Raw genomic sequence first — 16,573 nt, forward strand, 5'->3', positions numbered from 1 at the left:
CATTCTTGGTTTTATTCCCCAGGCCTGGTGAGTAATGTGGTGTTCACCAGTCACACCATGGAGCAGAGGCACCCTCTCCTTGTCCAGCTGCAGAGCCTCATCAGGGCTGCCAACCCTACTGCAGCCTTCATTCTTGCAGAAAATGGGATTGTCACCAGGTAAACTTACCAAGTTTACTTTATCCTATAGGACCAGCCACTTTCTCAAGGCAGAACCCTGGCAGAATGGCCCATAGGGTCTTTCATTTGTATCTAAGACCTACACATTTATATAAGTGCTTTTGATGTTGTGTAAAAATCAGCAAGAGGACCTCATGTGTCCGTATCCTGTACTGTTTTGAAATACTTTGTTTTGTTTTTTTAAGATTTTGTTTATTTAGAGAGGGAGAGAACATAAGCAAGGGGAGGGGCAAAAGGAGAGAGAATTCCAAGCCAACTCCATGCTGAGCAAAGAGCCTGACATTGGGCTCTATCTCACGATCCTAAGATCATGACCTGAGCTAAAATCAAGAGTCAGAGGCTTAACCAACTGAGCCATGCAGATGCCCCAAGATTTTATTTTTAAGTAATCTCTGCACTCAACATGGTGCTTAGACTTTTAACCCAAGACCAAGAGTTGCATGTTTTACCTGGGCCAGCCAGGTACCCAGAGATATTTTGTTTTGATACATTCACATTTTCATGCCTTCAAAGGATGAAGTCAAGACTCTTTCAGTATTCCTTGTGTTAAGATGTGAAAGAAATGTCCAAGAGAACATAGAGAAATGACCTTTTTACTTCATGGACTTAAATCCAAATTAAAAATTAAAAATAGAGAATTGATTGACTTTGTGTGTGTGTGTATGAAGAGAAAACATTTGGTCATTTAGAATATTTATTTGCTCAACAAAGATACACCAAAAGGTATATATTTTTATATAATTTTGACTTTGAGCAATGTAAAATATTTTACATATTCAGAAATTAAATTAACCAAGAAGGGTAAAACTAAAAACAAAAAAGTGAATCCATCTGTAGATCAAAGTAATAACAACCACACACACACACACACACACACACACCAATTAAAGTAACTTTTAAACATAATCCTCTGTTGAAATCCTGATTTCAAACAACATCACTTGTTAGATAAGAAAGATTATAAATATGAAGTGAGAAAGGTGAAGAAAAACCCTGTGGATGGTGGATTTGAATTGTGGAAGTCAATATAAATTAATTATTTCAAAACAAATGTATATTTCCTAGCTCTTCCCATTGAAAGGGATCAGAAATATTAATACCACAGTAGAATAAACACCTCTACTGCCAGATCTTGGTTTCTATATACCAGTTCCCAATATAAGGTATCAGGACTCCTTGGAGAATTAGCTGATTGCAGGTTTAGGGCAGGGAAAGTCCAAGGTGAGCCTGGTACATTTCGTGCTAAAAAAGCAAAGAGGTACCAAACGTTAGTAGAGATATATCAAAACGATACTGGAGCTAGCTCAAGAAGCTCTCATTAGCCAAATTTGGGACAACTTAAGTATAAGAGAAAACAAATGTAATATCAAATTATAGCATATGATATAAAATGAGTCCATGGTGATACTAAAAAAATGGGGACAGGCAAGATACAAATCTTTTTTTTTTTTTTTAATTTATTTATGATAGTCTCACAGAGAGAGAGAGAGAGAGGCAGAGACATAGGCAGAGGGAGAAGCAGGCTCCATGCACCGGGAGCCCGACATGGGATTCGATCCCGAGTCTCCAGGATCATGCCCTGGGCCAAAGGCAGGTGCTAAACCGCTGCACCACCCAGGGATCCCCAAATCTCTTTAAACACTAATAAATAAATAAAGATTTATAGAACTAAAAAGTCACTACTTTGTAACCGTTGGTATAATATAGTACTTCATCTAGGCAAGAATCATCAGTGGATATTAAAAGCAGTGGGTGACAGATTATTGATGAAAAGGATATGAACTGGTCTCAAAGTATCACTGCATGGACCACTTAGTGCTTCCAGTGAGAGGAAAGTACCTTCACAGTGGAGAGATCTAGTAGACATGACATTGACTACGTGATTAAACTTAGCAAGATCACTAAGTGGACAGACTGACATTATGTGCCTCCTTCGTGTGATACTCTGGAAAGGACACAACCTCACCTGGATATTAATCTTACCAAAAATGTTTGACTGAATCTAACCATAAGAAAAGAACCAGACAAATCCAGATTGTGGGACACAATGGCACCGGCTTTATATCTTCAAAAACGTCAGCTCCATGAGAAACAGAACAAAAATTGGAAGAATTATTCTATCTTAAAGGGAAATAGAGATTATAAATTCAGTAAGCATTCCCCGATTGTATCCTGGGTTGTCCTTCTGGCAAAACAGGGAAAATTTGAAAATGAATTAGATTTGTACTTCTCCAACTTTAATGTGCATATAGATCTCTTAGGATCTTATAAAAATGAGAATTCTAAAAAAAAAAAAAAAAAAAAAAGCTGATTCAGCGGGTCTGGAATGGGGCCTGGGATCTTGTGTTCTGATGAGCCTCCGGGTGATACCAGTACTGCTGGTCTACAGTATTAAATTCCTTGGGTATGATAATCGTAGTGTGGTTCTAAAAGAAAATGTCTTTGTTCTTAGGAGAGGTATACTTTAGGTGTGTGGTAAGAGAGAAGAGTGGATGCGTATGTGCTGGTGCATCTGTGGAGGGGAGGAAGCAAAATGGGTAGATGAAGATTGATTGTCCTAGTTAACCTGGGTTTTTCTGTATGTTTTCAAAGGAATGAAGACATTGAGCTGATTCTCTCAGAAAATAGTTTTTCAAGTCCTCAGATGCTACGATCTCGATATTTAATGTACCCTGGCTGGCAAGTATCATCACTAAAAAGTAGCTAAGATTTCTTTGTAAATGCAACGACTTAATCATTTACAGAAAAAAAGAAAGTGACATTTCAAGTGTTCTATGAGGGTGGGATGGCCTGCCATGTCCCAACAGCTGCTGGTCTTACCAGTAGCCCACTGCTCCACACATCTTGGGACCCACTTGGGAGCCTTACTGGATATTGAGACTTAGGGAGTGGCCCTGTGGGCACCAAGCACACCGTGTCCTTTGTTTCCTCTGGCCTCTAGTGAGGGTGAGATGGCTGGCCTGGAACCAGGGAGTTACGGCCTTCCCAGGTGAAAGAGTTGCTCCTGAGAATACAGTGAGTCCTTTGAGGGGTCCCCCCTGACAGGTAGGCTCCCTGCCCTTGTGGCCCAGGGAATGTTTATTCTCTCCTGCAGACTCCCAAGTACATGAACCTCTCCTCCAAAAGGGAGAGGAGGAGGAAAGAGTGCCAAGGGTGCTGTAGTCATGCCAGTGCCAATATCACTTGAGCACTCACTGTGTGCTACACATTGTTCTAAGTTCCCCAGGACAGTAGCCACCAGCCACATTTGGCTATTTAATAAAATGTAAATTAACAAAAATTAAGTAAAATCAGTCTCTCAGTCATACAAGCCACACTTCAAGTGCTTAGTAGTTACCTGTGGCCAACAGCTACCACATTGGACAGCACAGATCCAGAACATTTCCATCACAGAAAGTTCTGTTGGAAAGTGCCCTAAGAGCTCTATCTGTGTTATCTCATTAATCCTCAAACCAAGCCTATGAGGTAGGGTCCATTATTTTCCTTCTTTTAAGGATAAGGTAAGTGAGGAAGTGAGGAGTTAAGTGGCATATTCAAATTCATACAGCCAGTAAGTGTGAAAGAGCTGCATTTCAAATGCAGCTTGTGTGACTCCAGAGCCCTCACACTATGTTGTGCTTGTCTCTGTATAGAATGGATTGTTCTGCTCTCTTGAAAGTTCTGGGAAAGATAATTACTAAAGCTTAGCCAAATATATTCTCTTATGTTGATTTGGATTATCTTTGTTATCCTTACTCACTTCCCCCAGACACCTATGTGTCCTCCATATCACCCCTTTCATCACCAGTGTTTTATACCAGCAAAAAACTGATTGCACTATGCTGATAAAACAAACAAATCCAGTTTGTGAAATTGAAGATTGAGGCATATTCTTAGAAGGACCGTCTGATTTGAGTTACATCATACTTGCTTAAACAGTGGGTAGGTGGATCATTTCTTATGCCTGATCAAGACAATTATATCTTAGCTAAAAAGAAACAGATGGAGCTTCTGAGGTGAAACCTTCCTCTCCAGTGACTGCAGTTACTGACCCTTTTCCAGCCATACCTCTGGGCCTGGTCGTGAGATTCCTGCTGTCTCCACCTAGTGCCTAGGAAAGCACGCATTCCAAGCACTGAGTCCATGGTGACTCATTCTGGGCATCGTGCATGTGACCCAGCTCAGGGCACAGACTTTCCTGGAGGTAGAATGATCCAAGAGAGAGCCAGGTATAAAAGGTTCATTAGAAACCTCTATGAAAAAAAAAAAAAAAAAAAAGAAACCTCTATGAATCTAAAGCCTGAAGCCTTCTCTTTACCAGGAAGATCAATGCTTATAGAGAATCAGAGATGGAAGGGCCTTAGAGTCACCCTTCAGGCTCTCCCCCTTCTGAATCCCTTCCTAGGATTCAGATAATTTAATCTTTTAACAAGGTGGCAGCCATGAGACTCCTACATATCTCTGTATATTTTTCCCTTCCCTCACTGAATCAGGACCCACCACCTCAGAGTGAATAGGCTTTAGCTCTGGATGTGCTCAGCTCTGTGCTGTGCAGATTCTCAGCCATTCCCCTCCCACAACCCTCTCTGTGCTCATCAACCCATCCCCATCTCCTCTGGTAGAAGGCTTATTTCTAGTTTTGTAGGAAACTTTCACTTTTCCCTTGGCCCCTCCCAATTTCCTTAAGGATTCAGGCTCTGAACAAAGAGCCAGAGAAGCAGATGGTCTCCCATGACTTATTTAGGTGGGGAGAGGGCAAGTGAACATGTCAGTATTACAAAATTATCATGCCAGCACCTTACTTTAAAGAAAGCATAAGGAGTAAGCTATTCTCAATACATATGATGTAAAATTCAAATAGGTAGAGCTATTGTAAAGCAAAGGAAACTAATAAGAAAATATAATGGACTGGAAGAATATGTTCCCATCATATGTGGCAAAGCATTAATATAATATTTGAGAAGCTTATTTTGATACCAAAGAAAACAACCCAGTTCATATAGATGTGGACAGTTCACTTTTTCTTTTTTTTAAGATTTTATTTATTTTAGACAATGCATGAGCCGGGAGAGGGACAGAGAGAGAGGGAGAGGGAATCTCAAGCAGACTCCTCTCTTGAGTGTGGAGTCCAAGCAGTGCTCAATCCCAAGACCCTGAGATCATGACGTGAGCTGGACACTTAACTGACCGAGCCACCCAGGTACCCTTGGACAGTTCACTTTAGAACAAATATAAATGCCAGCCATGATAACAGAATTCCATTTTAGTAATATTCAGAAATGTAAAATGATGGCTTACTGTTGTTTTGATTGACACCTGTTATACTTTACCAAAAATATCTATAAGAATCATTGCTGGGGGAATTGTGAAACTGAAACGCTCTTCTATTGGGAGTGGTGTAAATTATTACCCATGAGGTGGTTACTACCTTTCCTGGATTGATTCTATCATGGAGACTCATCTCAAAGAATAATTTTTAAAAAATGACAATTCCATAATTTTGGAAGTTAGGTGATGGGGATTTATTGTACTCTCTGTCTTTGCATGTCTTTGAAATTTTCCATAATATAAACTTAAACTTTTTAAATGCTCTAATATGGCATGTTCTTTTTTTTCTTTTTTTTTTTTTTTTTAAGACTTTCTTTAGGGGTGCCTGCCTTCAGCACAGTCATGATCTCAGGGTCTTGGGATCAGGCCCTGCATCAGGCTCCCTGCTCAGCGAGGAGACTGCTTCTCCTTCTCCCTCTGCCATTACCCCCACTTGTGCTCTCTGGCTCTCTCTGTCAAATAAATAAGTGAAATCTTTAAAAAAAAAAAAAAAAAAAGACTTTTTTATTATTAAGTGATCTCTATACCCAGTGTGGGGCTTGAGCTCACAACCCCAAGATCAAGAGTCACATCCTCCACCAGCTGAGCCAGCCAGGTATTCCTGAACTTGTTAATAAGTCTGTGGTTGGCATGATGTCTGCTGAATTCAAAACAGAAAGTAGAGCAGAGGTGCCCCAGCTCTTTAGTTCCTTCTGGAAAATGTGCACATCCAAATGTACAGTCTGTTAAACTGCCCTCAGCAATGGTGGGATATAGTTGAGGCCCTGAGGAAGAGCTCTAAGGGTGTCAGCCCCAATCTCAGGTGGCACACTAGTAAGCTTCAAAGATAGATGGCCTGCAGTTGTATGTGCAACCATGCTTCCCAGTCTCAAGCTGAAAGAGACATACATGTATTTAAAACAAGTGTTTTGTACCCAAAAAGGCACATAAGAAACAACCCAAATATTATAGGATAAATGATACGTAATTCATCCCAGAGCAGTATATAACAAAACCCAAAGCCCCAATTACTTGTACTTAGAATTTTTTAAACCTTTTAGGTATGAAGGTAAATTTGATGCTGGGTCAGTCTTTCCACTGATGGTTCAAATCTGCGTATGGTTTGGTCGCCCCCTGGAGAAGACTCGCTTCGTGGCCAAGTGTAAAGGTAAACCTTGATTGACACGTCTCAGACCCTGATAAAACAGTACCACAGAGTTGTTCCTGCTTCCTGGTACCATTTTAGTATTACGTGTGCTATGTTTTCTGTTCACCATTAGGGTCCAAAAACAGGCAGAGGGATTTGAGGACCCGGGAGTGCCCCACCCCTGGGAACAGTGGCAGAGCCCCTGCGGAGGGTCTGATAGAGGGAGAACCTGTGAGCTCAGGTTCCTCTAGTGGGAATCCTTCCCAGTCCCTAACCCTCCCAGCTGTGTGCCCTGAACTTGTCCTCTTCTTCCACCAGCAATTCAGTCTTCCATCAAGCCAAGTCCCTTCTCTGGAAACATCTACCATATCCTGGGCAAAGTGAAGTTTTCAGGTAACTGGGGAATTGGATATGGGAGTCCTGTACTATGGAATGCTCATATCTCATGATATGGGTTCATAGCTTCCCACAGATGCTGGTCAGACTCTCTCAAAAACCCTCCCATCTGGGCTTGACACCAGTGGCTTTTCTAGCCCTCCCCGCCTCCCCCCCCCTTTCTGCAGATCCTGCTCCACAGTGGAGGATATGTCCTATCTTCCCCTGGATGGCCTGCCTAGGACCTCTCCTCACAGTTCCTTGACTTCCTTGTTCCAGAGACTCGCACTTCCCCCAACCCCTTCAAGCCATCCATGGCCTCTTAGACCTCTTACTCGGAGTTGCCCCAGTGCTAAGCTCTTCAGCTCCATATCCATTGCTGCCAGAGTTTTCAAGACTTCACTTGCCTTCTCCCTATTTATCAGCCTTAGACTTCTGGAACCCTCATGATCTGAAGTCTGTCCATCCTGGGCTGGAGATCAGAGAAGGCCTCAAAACAAGAAGTTATTCAACTCAACATTGAGAAAGGGGAGAATATTCTAGGGAAAAGGCACAGCATGTGCTTTGGAACCATGGCACATTGCAACAACCAGGAAGGGTTCACTGTGATTGACACCTAATGGGAATATCTCTATTAAGGCATTTTTAGCTATTATAACAGAAAACCTCAACTCAGCTAGCAGGTGTTAGCTATATAATAAGAAGTGAAGAGGTCAGGCAGCATAGCAAGGCCACAGAGGACACAGGTAATATGTGTTCTTCTATTCTTGATGTGTCAGCCTGCCCTCAGGTTCCCACCTCTCATTGCCAGGTAGTTCTACAGGTCTAGGTGTCACATCCAAACATAACACCCACCTGATAGGATAGGCTCTTCCTGTGGGTGGTTTTATCAATACTGACACCAATTATTGAAGCACCTCCTGCCACTTCTCCAAAGACTTCTCTCTTTGGCCACAGTTGAGTTGCCATGACTTCTAGGGAATTAGTATTGGAGGAAGAGTGGGATGCTGGCAGGCAACCATCAGTGTCTGCCATAGGGAGTCACTGAGAGTTGTAAACATGGAACCATCTGAGTTCAGATGAAAGATGACACCAAAAAAAAAAAAAAATAGATGACATCACCCATACAAAAGAATCTCTCAGGGTCCTTAACTCATGCTTTTGGCCTAATTTATGTTGCTGATTTTGAAACTTTGGCCCCATACTCAAGCCTACTTAACTCAAGCTCCAGTAGAGTCCCCCAGTTGCTTCAGAGGTCATAAAACCTCCTTCCCTCTCACCCTGTATTCTTCTTTATTTAGACCTTCTCTTGGCCCCTTTCTTATTTAAGTTATTCTCTCTTTGTTTTAGATCCCTTTCTCACCCTGCTTTTTAGGGGGACCTTGCCCTTATGTCTCCAGTCTAAGAAGCCCCTGGCTTCTCAGTCAATAAGCCCAGTCCCATCTCTCCTGTTCCTATCACATGACCCTTCTGCAGCACTTGTATGTTGACAGCCTCTTCCCTTGGCTTGTCTCAGGCCTCCACTGAGACCAAAGGGGCTTTCCTCTCATAGTCCCCTTCTGGGCTAGTGATGTCCACCTGATTACCAAATCAACCAAGCCAGAAATTTACATTGCTCCTCCCTCTCTTACTTCCTCTTTTCTAACTTGACACCAATCATGGCAGTTCTCCCTCCTGCATATGTCACAGGAATCTGTCCCCAACCATCGACACATTACATCTTAGTGTAGCTTTATCCTTTCAGGACTCAGGAACTCCGTGTGTTCTCCTTGCAGACTCTGAGAGGGCCATGGAGGTCTGCCACAACACTCTAGCCAATTCTCTGAGCATTGTCCCGGTTTTGGAGGGACCCTCACCACCGCCCGATTCCAGAAGCACACCTCAAGATAGCAGCGGGCAGCAGGAGTGTTACCTTGTGTTCATCGGCTGCTCCCTGAAGGAAGAAAGTGTCAAGGACTGGCTGCGGCAGTCAGCTAAGCAGGTGGTTCCCAAAGCCCAGATACGTTTGGCACAAATGTGCCCAGCACACCCAGAGCTGCTCCTGGCCTTGGGCTAGGAGCCCCTCCGTGACCTCCCTCCTGGTCTGCCCGTCACAGGCTCAGCCAGCACTTTCAGAAATGCTTTGAGAGTGAGAGGAAGCCACTCAGGGTAACCTCAAGGCAGACCTATTCTTACAGCCATTTCTAATTCTTTTGCTAAGGCAAATTGCAGTTATTAGGTGGCTTAACCGGGACCTGGGTGAAACCTCATGGTTCCATGTGGATCCTGGGTCAGCCTGGTGTCTAAATGCAAAATATCTTTTCTTAGCTGAACCTAATTCAGGGACTGTCCTGTGTTCTGAACCTAGAATCCTTCTATACTTGGGTACTCTCTCTAGAAAAGAGAGGCAACAAAGATATGCTTACAATGATTTGCAAACCAAGACTTCAGGCATTGATAGCAGTGAGCCCAGGGCCCTAGAAACAGGTGCAGGGAAAAAGATTCTTACCTGTAGAGGCCCACAAGCATCTTTAGCCCAGTAATGCAAAGAAAAATAAAACCCAGACTGGAATTAAAATCCTCTAATATGAGACACCTGAGTGGCTCAGTGGTTGAGTGTCTGCCTTTGGCTCAGGTTATGATCCTGGGGTCCTAGAATCAAGTCCCTCATCAGGCTACCCACAGGGAGCCTGCTTCTCCCTCTGCCTATGTCTCTGCCTCTCTCTGTGTCTCTCATGAATAAATAAAAGCTTTAAAAAAAATCCTCTAATATGACACAAGCCTTGGGTGCTAGGCCTCTTAGCACAGCCTCAGGGGTTTACCTTGACTTAGAATTCTGGAAATAGTGTTGGTTGGGCCCTGCCTGGATCCTTTGTAGATGCTTAGTTGAAACCTGTCTGTTATACTGAGGAATGGCTACTTGTAGGCTATGTCTTTCTCAGATAAACTGGATGAACTCCTAAATGGTTGACCAGGGGACTTCCTTTTGTCCCTTTGTCTGTGTGTCTGGCACTGACGGGGTTTAGAGTCGAGGATCTGCTATCTGCAAAAGCACTAGTGTTTCCTCCGCTGCTTGTTTGCCCTGGCACACAGCGTTCTGTGGTAGTAAGTGGTCTCCTTAAGGGGAGGCAGTCAGGATACTGTGTCCAGGCCGTAAGAGTGCTTATGCTTGTCTTTCCCTGCTTCTGGGATCTTAGTCATGTAAGTGGTCCCCAGAGCCCTGAGCCCTTCACCTGTTCATGTACTTCCATCAGTTCTGTTGGGACCTGACCCCTCCCTCCCTATATCTTTACACAGAAGCCTCAGAGGAAAGCCCTGAAGACCAGGGGGATGCTGACCCAGCAGGAGATCAGGAACATCCACGTGAGTCCCCTAAGAAACCCAGAGCTATCCTTCTGGGCTGGCACAGTTCCATCCTTTAGGATCCCCTGAGTGAGAGAGCTCTTTGTAGGGCATTCTGGAGGTCTTGCTTCTCTCAAGCCATAGAGGGAAACTGGGTGTAGAGGAACCTTAGCCCATCCAGCCTTGTAGCCTGAGAGAGGAAGAGAATAGAATGACCTCTCATGTGACCTGGGCATGAGGTTGAGGAGAAGCAGTGCCTGTGGGAGGAAGGGATGATGTGAAGTCCTGTTTTGACATGCTGTTGAAGTAGGCACAGAAGTCCTTTCTCCTCCCATCCGTCTGTGCTAGGTAAACCACAGATAAAGCAACAGGGCCCAGGAAGAACTCAAGGTCCAGAAGCTGCTGATAAGCAGGTGGTAGAATCTTGGGACCAGCAGGAGAGGTGCTTTGATGACCCCCATCCCAGCCTCTTCCCCAGTCCTCACCTCACTGGGGCCTTTTCCTGAGGGGTTTGGAGGCAAAGGCTAAAAGGGACAGAGTCCAGGCTCAAGCACAGGCTATATCACTTCCTGTAGTGTAATGAGTGAATGGGAGAGGATCTGGGACTCCAGGAGCCCCTGCTTTGGACTTGAGGAGGTCCCTTCATATCCAGCTTCTGTCCTGGGCAACCCTGGGTGCTCTGGAGAAGAGACTGTGGGTACCTCAGAAGGCAGTCCTTGTAGTGTGTAGTCCTTGTAGTCCTTGTTGCTCTAAAAGAACATTTGGAGCAACATGGATTTGAGTACAAGTAGCTTACTTTTGGAAGTGATTCTAGGAGACACTAGCAGGGACGTGGGAAACTAAGGGAGAGAATGAAGGAGAGACAGCTAACGAAGGGTATGTTATCAAACCAGTACCACTGAGGACAAGTGGAGCTTAATCCCGTGAGGAGCTCCCAGAGTTCCTTCTGTCAGTTACTCTGTGAGGACTGCTGTGGGAGCCATTTCCTCACATGTCTAGCCTTCCATGGGGCAGAGTGGGCCATCATGCTAAGGTCATAGGCTTGTTTATTTGTCTCTAATAAATAAGCAAATGATAGAAAGTGGTCAGATCATTTTAACAGGACTCTTTTTTCCTACAGGTGAAACGCCACCTGGACCCCCTGCCCGCGGGCTATTTTTACAATGGCACCCAGTTTGTCAACTTCTTTGGTGACAAGACTGATTTTCATCCACGTATCCTTAGAATCTATGGTGGGAAGGTTGGGGGTGTGTGGAAGCCTGATCATAAAAAGGGTGGGTGTCTGCTGGAGCCACAGCAACCTAACCCCTAGAGTAGGCTGCGTTCTGGGAACACACGACAAGCCACAGAGGCAGGCTTTTCATTTTGGCCTTCTAATGTCATTAACAATAATTTTGCCTTCATTCAGTGATTGCTAATACACCTGTGGGTTGTAGTTTAATGTAGCTGTGGTGGCATCCTGCGTTCTGGGTTGTAGTTTAAATGTAGCTCTGGTGACATCCTGCGTTCTGTGGTCATCAGGATCATAATTGACAAATTGGAGACTAGATGTGATTACAATAGTTAACCTGTGAGAAAATGGACAGGAGTCCTGCTATGTGCTCATGAATGCTGAAGGGCTCAGCACTAACACCTCAAGAAGGAACCATGCCAACCCTGACCTCTTCTCTATAGCTGTGGTGCTGCCAGTATATAAAAAAAGCCCAGTAGGTAGGCTTTGTGTGGGCTGAGCACTCACCTGCCCACAGATCCCTCTGGGCCTGGGCAGGCTCCCTTGTCCTCCTGGCACAGGGCTCTCTTCCTTAATAAGATGCCAGTTATGGACCAGTTCATGAATGACTATGTGGAAGAAGCCAACCGGGAAATCGAGAAGTATAACCGAGAGCTGGATCAGCAGGAGTACCATGACCTCTTTGAGCAGAAGCCCTAGGGGAAGGCTGGGCCATACATCCTGCAGAATGTCCACCCTAAAGGTGGATGTTCAGAAATGTGGTTACTGAACCTCAGCTCTCCCAGAGGCCCCTCCCTAAAGGGGCTGTCCTTGTTCTTCTTGGCCTTTGTATACTGGCTTGAGTGCATGTTGTCTTTATCTCCACACAGCGCTGAAGAGCATCACCTGCACCACTGATGGGGGGGGGGGGGGCTCATGGAGGATGAACAGATAAGGACTGCCCTGTGTATGCGGCTGGCAGCCCAGAACCTCTTGGTCTCTCGTCACAGTACCTCCTTTGGGCTATTGAGGCACTGTGACAGAGGGCAGCATTTGTACACAGAGGAGCTTTTGGGATGTAGAAGGAACCCTGGCTGCCTGAACTGTGGCCATGCCTAGAGGAGCAAGCCACCACAGGCTTTGGGCCTCAGACACTGCCCCAGGAGAACTGTGTTCCCAGGGGAATGCCTGCCTTCCCACTTAGGCCCCTTGCATTGAAGGAGCTGGCCCTGCTGGCCCTGGGGAGTAGCCCCAGGGGAGTAGCCCAAGCCCAACCCACAGAGCCACAGCTTGGGCTGAGGTCAACAGCTTATTCTAAGATGAAGGGATGTCCCCTTATAGACTAACTGAGGGGAAAGGCATGTTGCTTTCCAGAGGCATGAGGCTTTTGAATTATTATAAGCAGTCTCCCTGGAAGTTGGTTTTGTGCTCCCCTCATGGCATCACTCTGGTTTGCCTCATTCAGCCCTTCTGATGATGCTTCACCTTATTTTTGAGGGGAGCATCCTGCAACTGCTTACTCTTAGGCCCAGGGCTCTGATCACTTGTGGAGCCTCCCTGAAGGGGGCTTACTCTCCAGCAGCCATCCCTCACTTGAGCCTTGCCAGGGAAGGCTTGGTCTTCAGCCACAAACTTCAGGAAACTTATGTCCCCAAGCATTGTTTCAAAGAATTCCAATATCTAGTTTAGAAAGGCTTTGTTTTCAGCTGAACCATAAAGCAGAGGGGAATTACAAATGTACCCATACCTGACTTCCAGAATCACTATGGGGGAGGGGGGGGTCACAGGCACTGATATTTGGGTGATGCCTGTTAGGACTTTAGCGCCTCAGCGGCCTAGATTGTAAATGCTTTCTGAATTTTACTTTTTTTTTTTTTTTTTTTTTTTTTTTTTGCATGTCTTAGGAAGAAGCACATAGATGAAACCAGCAAAGTTTCCAGTAATGTAGAGGGGTTTTTGAGAATGGCCCCTGGCACAGAGGAGAGATTAAGAAAGGATGGAGCACATGTGGCCTATGTGCCTGGTCACTCAGAGGCCTCCATGCAAGTAGCAAAGCAGGTGTTAAGGGCTTGTCAATAAAATGTACTTGTATTAGAAAAAAATAATCTGTATTTGAAGCCAAATGAACAAAACCCCAAATACCACTCAATAAGAAATCTTGCATGAAGAAAGCCTTCTGAAAAGGCCCATGTACTCCAGTTCCAGCTCCCAAAGCTGGTGGTGACAAGGGCCCAGATATGGAGCCCAAGTCTGGGAGCACCTCATTTCTGGTTGGCCAGAGGCTGGGGTTCCATAGTGGGCCTGTCTCTACTTCAGAATCAATAACATAGATCTTAAGTGCAATTGATTAAATAAGCAATGAGTTACTGTAGCTTCCTTTAGCTCTACCGAGCTCTTTTTAAAAACTCAGACTTGAGCAGCCTTAGAAAAAGGAGAAGTGGGGTGGGTGGGGAGGGTAGGGGAACCATAGGCCATTTACTCCAAGTGGGTTGCTGTGAACTTTTAAATGAAAGCTCTAGATTGAGGAGCTCGAGCCATTTCCTGGCTGCTGCACAAAAGAGTTTTTAAAGAGGGTTCAGAGCCCGCACATAAAAGCGGGTCTTCCCACTGCGTGGGGCTCTACTACGTGGTGGTCTTGGTTTCTGACCATTGTCCACAGAAATGCTCTCTCACCAACTTGCCCCACTGTCCCAATTCCTCTACTGTTAGAGGGAATACTGTGATTACCTCAACTTGAATATGAAACTGTGATTGAAAAAAGTCAAAACGTTAAGTTCCAAAGCCAAAAAGGCAGAACTGGCTGAGGCCTCTGGTGACGCTCCTCAGCTTTCTCGGGAGTGTAAAGGGGCACATTGGCGAAAGGGCATTCCTTGGGGGCACACTTGCTGTGCCCCTGGTGAAGAGGCACACTAGCTGTGTAAGCTCTTTGAGGACTGAAGCAGGGAGGATGCTCCCCCCTTGCACTGCCCCTTCTAGAACCTGCTGGGTGCCTATGGGTTCTGACTGTGAAGTTTTAATATCCACTTAACTCCTCTGGGAGCTCCAGGTGGAGGGACAGGGTCTTAGGCTGTCTCCAGAGGAAGGGCCATGACACTGTGTTGTAGATTTTGACCTTAGGAGTGGATGCCAGGGACCCAGCAGTGACATCAGGTGTAGTAGATTCCTTAGGGAGAGGCAGAAGTCCTCCAGGGGTTTACGTGCTTTTTGCCAACTTTCCTATTAGCAGCTTCAGTTTTATATCACCCAGAGTGAGTGTGATAACATTGAAGTCGCTGAAGTTATGGGTTATTTTACGTTTTGATATGGGATTTTTTTTTCTTTTTTTGATTGGAAGGAGGAGGCAGAAATTGGAGAAAAGGGATCACCCTGGGAAGGGGCTGCTGGCAAGGAGTCCAACTGGCCCCATCCGAGCCCTTGTGGCTCTCTGACCTGAGGCCAGGACACTGGGCCTTGCTGGTAGCAAGAAAAAGTTCCCTCCTAAATTCTCTTAGGATTTTGGAGAATTTTTGCACAGTAATAAGCTCTGGGTTTGCTCTTTGGGCTTCTCAAAAGGGAAAAGTTAACTCAAAGATTGTAAACTATTAAGTATTCCAGCATGTTGCTGACCTAGTTGGATAGTTGTACCTCAAAAAGTAGGTGAGAAAAGGCTTCCTTGTCCCAGGTTGTCAAATAATGACAGAAGAGCTCACTTACGTGCCAAAATTCACTTTTATACTAGTTTTTCAGTGCTTTAATATTTGTAACTTAAATTTTAAAACTCATATTTACAAACACTACTGTAACTTCAGTGAAACTGAATTGTGTGATTGAAGCTTTTTGCTTATTATAGTATTTATTACACTACTTAATTCAGTAAATATATAAAAGTAGCTTTCAATTTATTTTTATATTATTTTACATGTTTTTACCTGCAGTTGTGTATGTGAATTTACCTTGGTAACTGAGATATCATGCTAAGGACCAATAAACTCACTGAACAAGCAAGACCTGGCACTGTTACCTGTTGCTGTGGACTCAGCCCCAAGGTGGGGCGGAGTTTGGGAAGGCCAATCCCCTGGGACTAGAGCCCTTCCTTGGGCCTCCCAGGGAAACAAATGCTCTGCTGGGCAGCTGGGGAGAGGTCCTTGGGGCACACATTCCCACCCCCAGGCCCCAGAAGGCTCACAGAGGGTAAGGTTCATGAAGAGACCCCCCTGCATGGGAGCGGGCACTCTCGACTCTCAGAACCCAAAGAGGGAATCAAGGAAGCTGGCTGGGGCCCTGGGAGGAGCTGCATCCATGGCTGACCTTGTGCTCTTCCTGGATAGCGGGGCACTGGTGTCAGTTTGCAACCCACACCCCAACTTGGCCAGGGTGCTTTACAAGCTGGTCGCCCCAGGTAACTCCAGCCAAAGCTCCATGAGATGGCCCTTGTTACCCCTTTACAAATGGGAACAATCGAAAATGAAGGGCCCAGGGGGTGGAGGGGTGGGCCCGAGCCACTGCCCTGGCTCAGGGTCCCTCCAGGACGCTGCTCTGATGTTGCCCTGCCCCAGGAGCCTGGGAGCCACACATGCCCACCCAGAGAGAGGCTGCCCACAGGCCTGTAGCTCTAACAGAGTGCTCACAGCACCCCTCTCCAAGAGCGGCAGGGGTCCCAAAACCAGTGAGGCAGGCGCCACCCACACCCGCCTCTGGCCTCTGGCCTTGTGGAGAAAGAGCTGATTGCCAAGCAGAGACCCTGCTTTCTGTCCCGCTCTTGAGGCGAGGGGCCTCTGGACAGGAGAAGGGCTCCACAGGGGGATGGAGATCTGGCCCTAGGGGAGGAGGCAGCCTCTGCAGGCAGCCTCCCTCAGATGGTGGGGAAGGTAGTCTGAGGTTTGGAGGTTCTGTGCACTCAAGTAGTCATGTACAAACCAAGGCAAAACTGCATGTGAGAAGCCCAGGGAATTGGGAGAGAGGGGGTGGCAGAAGCATCCCTTTCCTCAACAGCCCCCTTCCCCAGAGTCTCCCACCTGGAGTCCCGCAAGGCCAGATGTGAACCTTGAGGAGCTCCTGTGCTTGGAATTGCTAGGA

General features: G+C 45.7%; 1 protein-coding gene across 3 annotated transcripts in view; it reads left to right on the plus strand.

Moving 5' to 3' along the window:
• DNAAF9 (dynein axonemal assembly factor 9) overlaps positions 1-15,502 on the plus strand; it is a 141,420-nt gene extending 125,918 nt beyond the window's left edge. For 2 of the 3 annotated variants that reach the window (XM_072800236.1, XM_072800239.1), the window contains exons 30-37: positions 23-158; positions 2,772-2,858; positions 6,527-6,633; positions 6,931-7,005; positions 8,763-8,968; positions 10,264-10,329; positions 11,429-11,522; positions 12,126-15,502. In XM_072800236.1, coding sequence (XP_072656337.1) covers positions 23-158; positions 2,772-2,858; positions 6,527-6,633; positions 6,931-7,005; positions 8,763-8,968; positions 10,264-10,329; positions 11,429-11,522; positions 12,126-12,238 — 884 coding nt within the window. In that variant the 3' untranslated portion in view covers positions 12,239-15,502. The remainder of the gene's footprint in view (positions 1-22; positions 159-2,771; positions 2,859-6,526; positions 6,634-6,930; positions 7,006-8,762; positions 8,969-10,263; positions 10,330-11,428; positions 11,523-12,125) is intronic. The other variant, XM_072800237.1, reaches the window with a different exon arrangement.
• The last annotated feature ends 1,071 nt before the right edge of the window (positions 15,503-16,573 follow it).

The sequence above is a fragment of the Canis lupus genome, chromosome 26 (genome assembly GCF_048164855.1).
Source record: "Canis lupus baileyi chromosome 26, mCanLup2.hap1, whole genome shotgun sequence".
NCBI classification, from domain to species: Eukaryota; Metazoa; Chordata; class Mammalia; order Carnivora; family Canidae; genus Canis; species Canis lupus.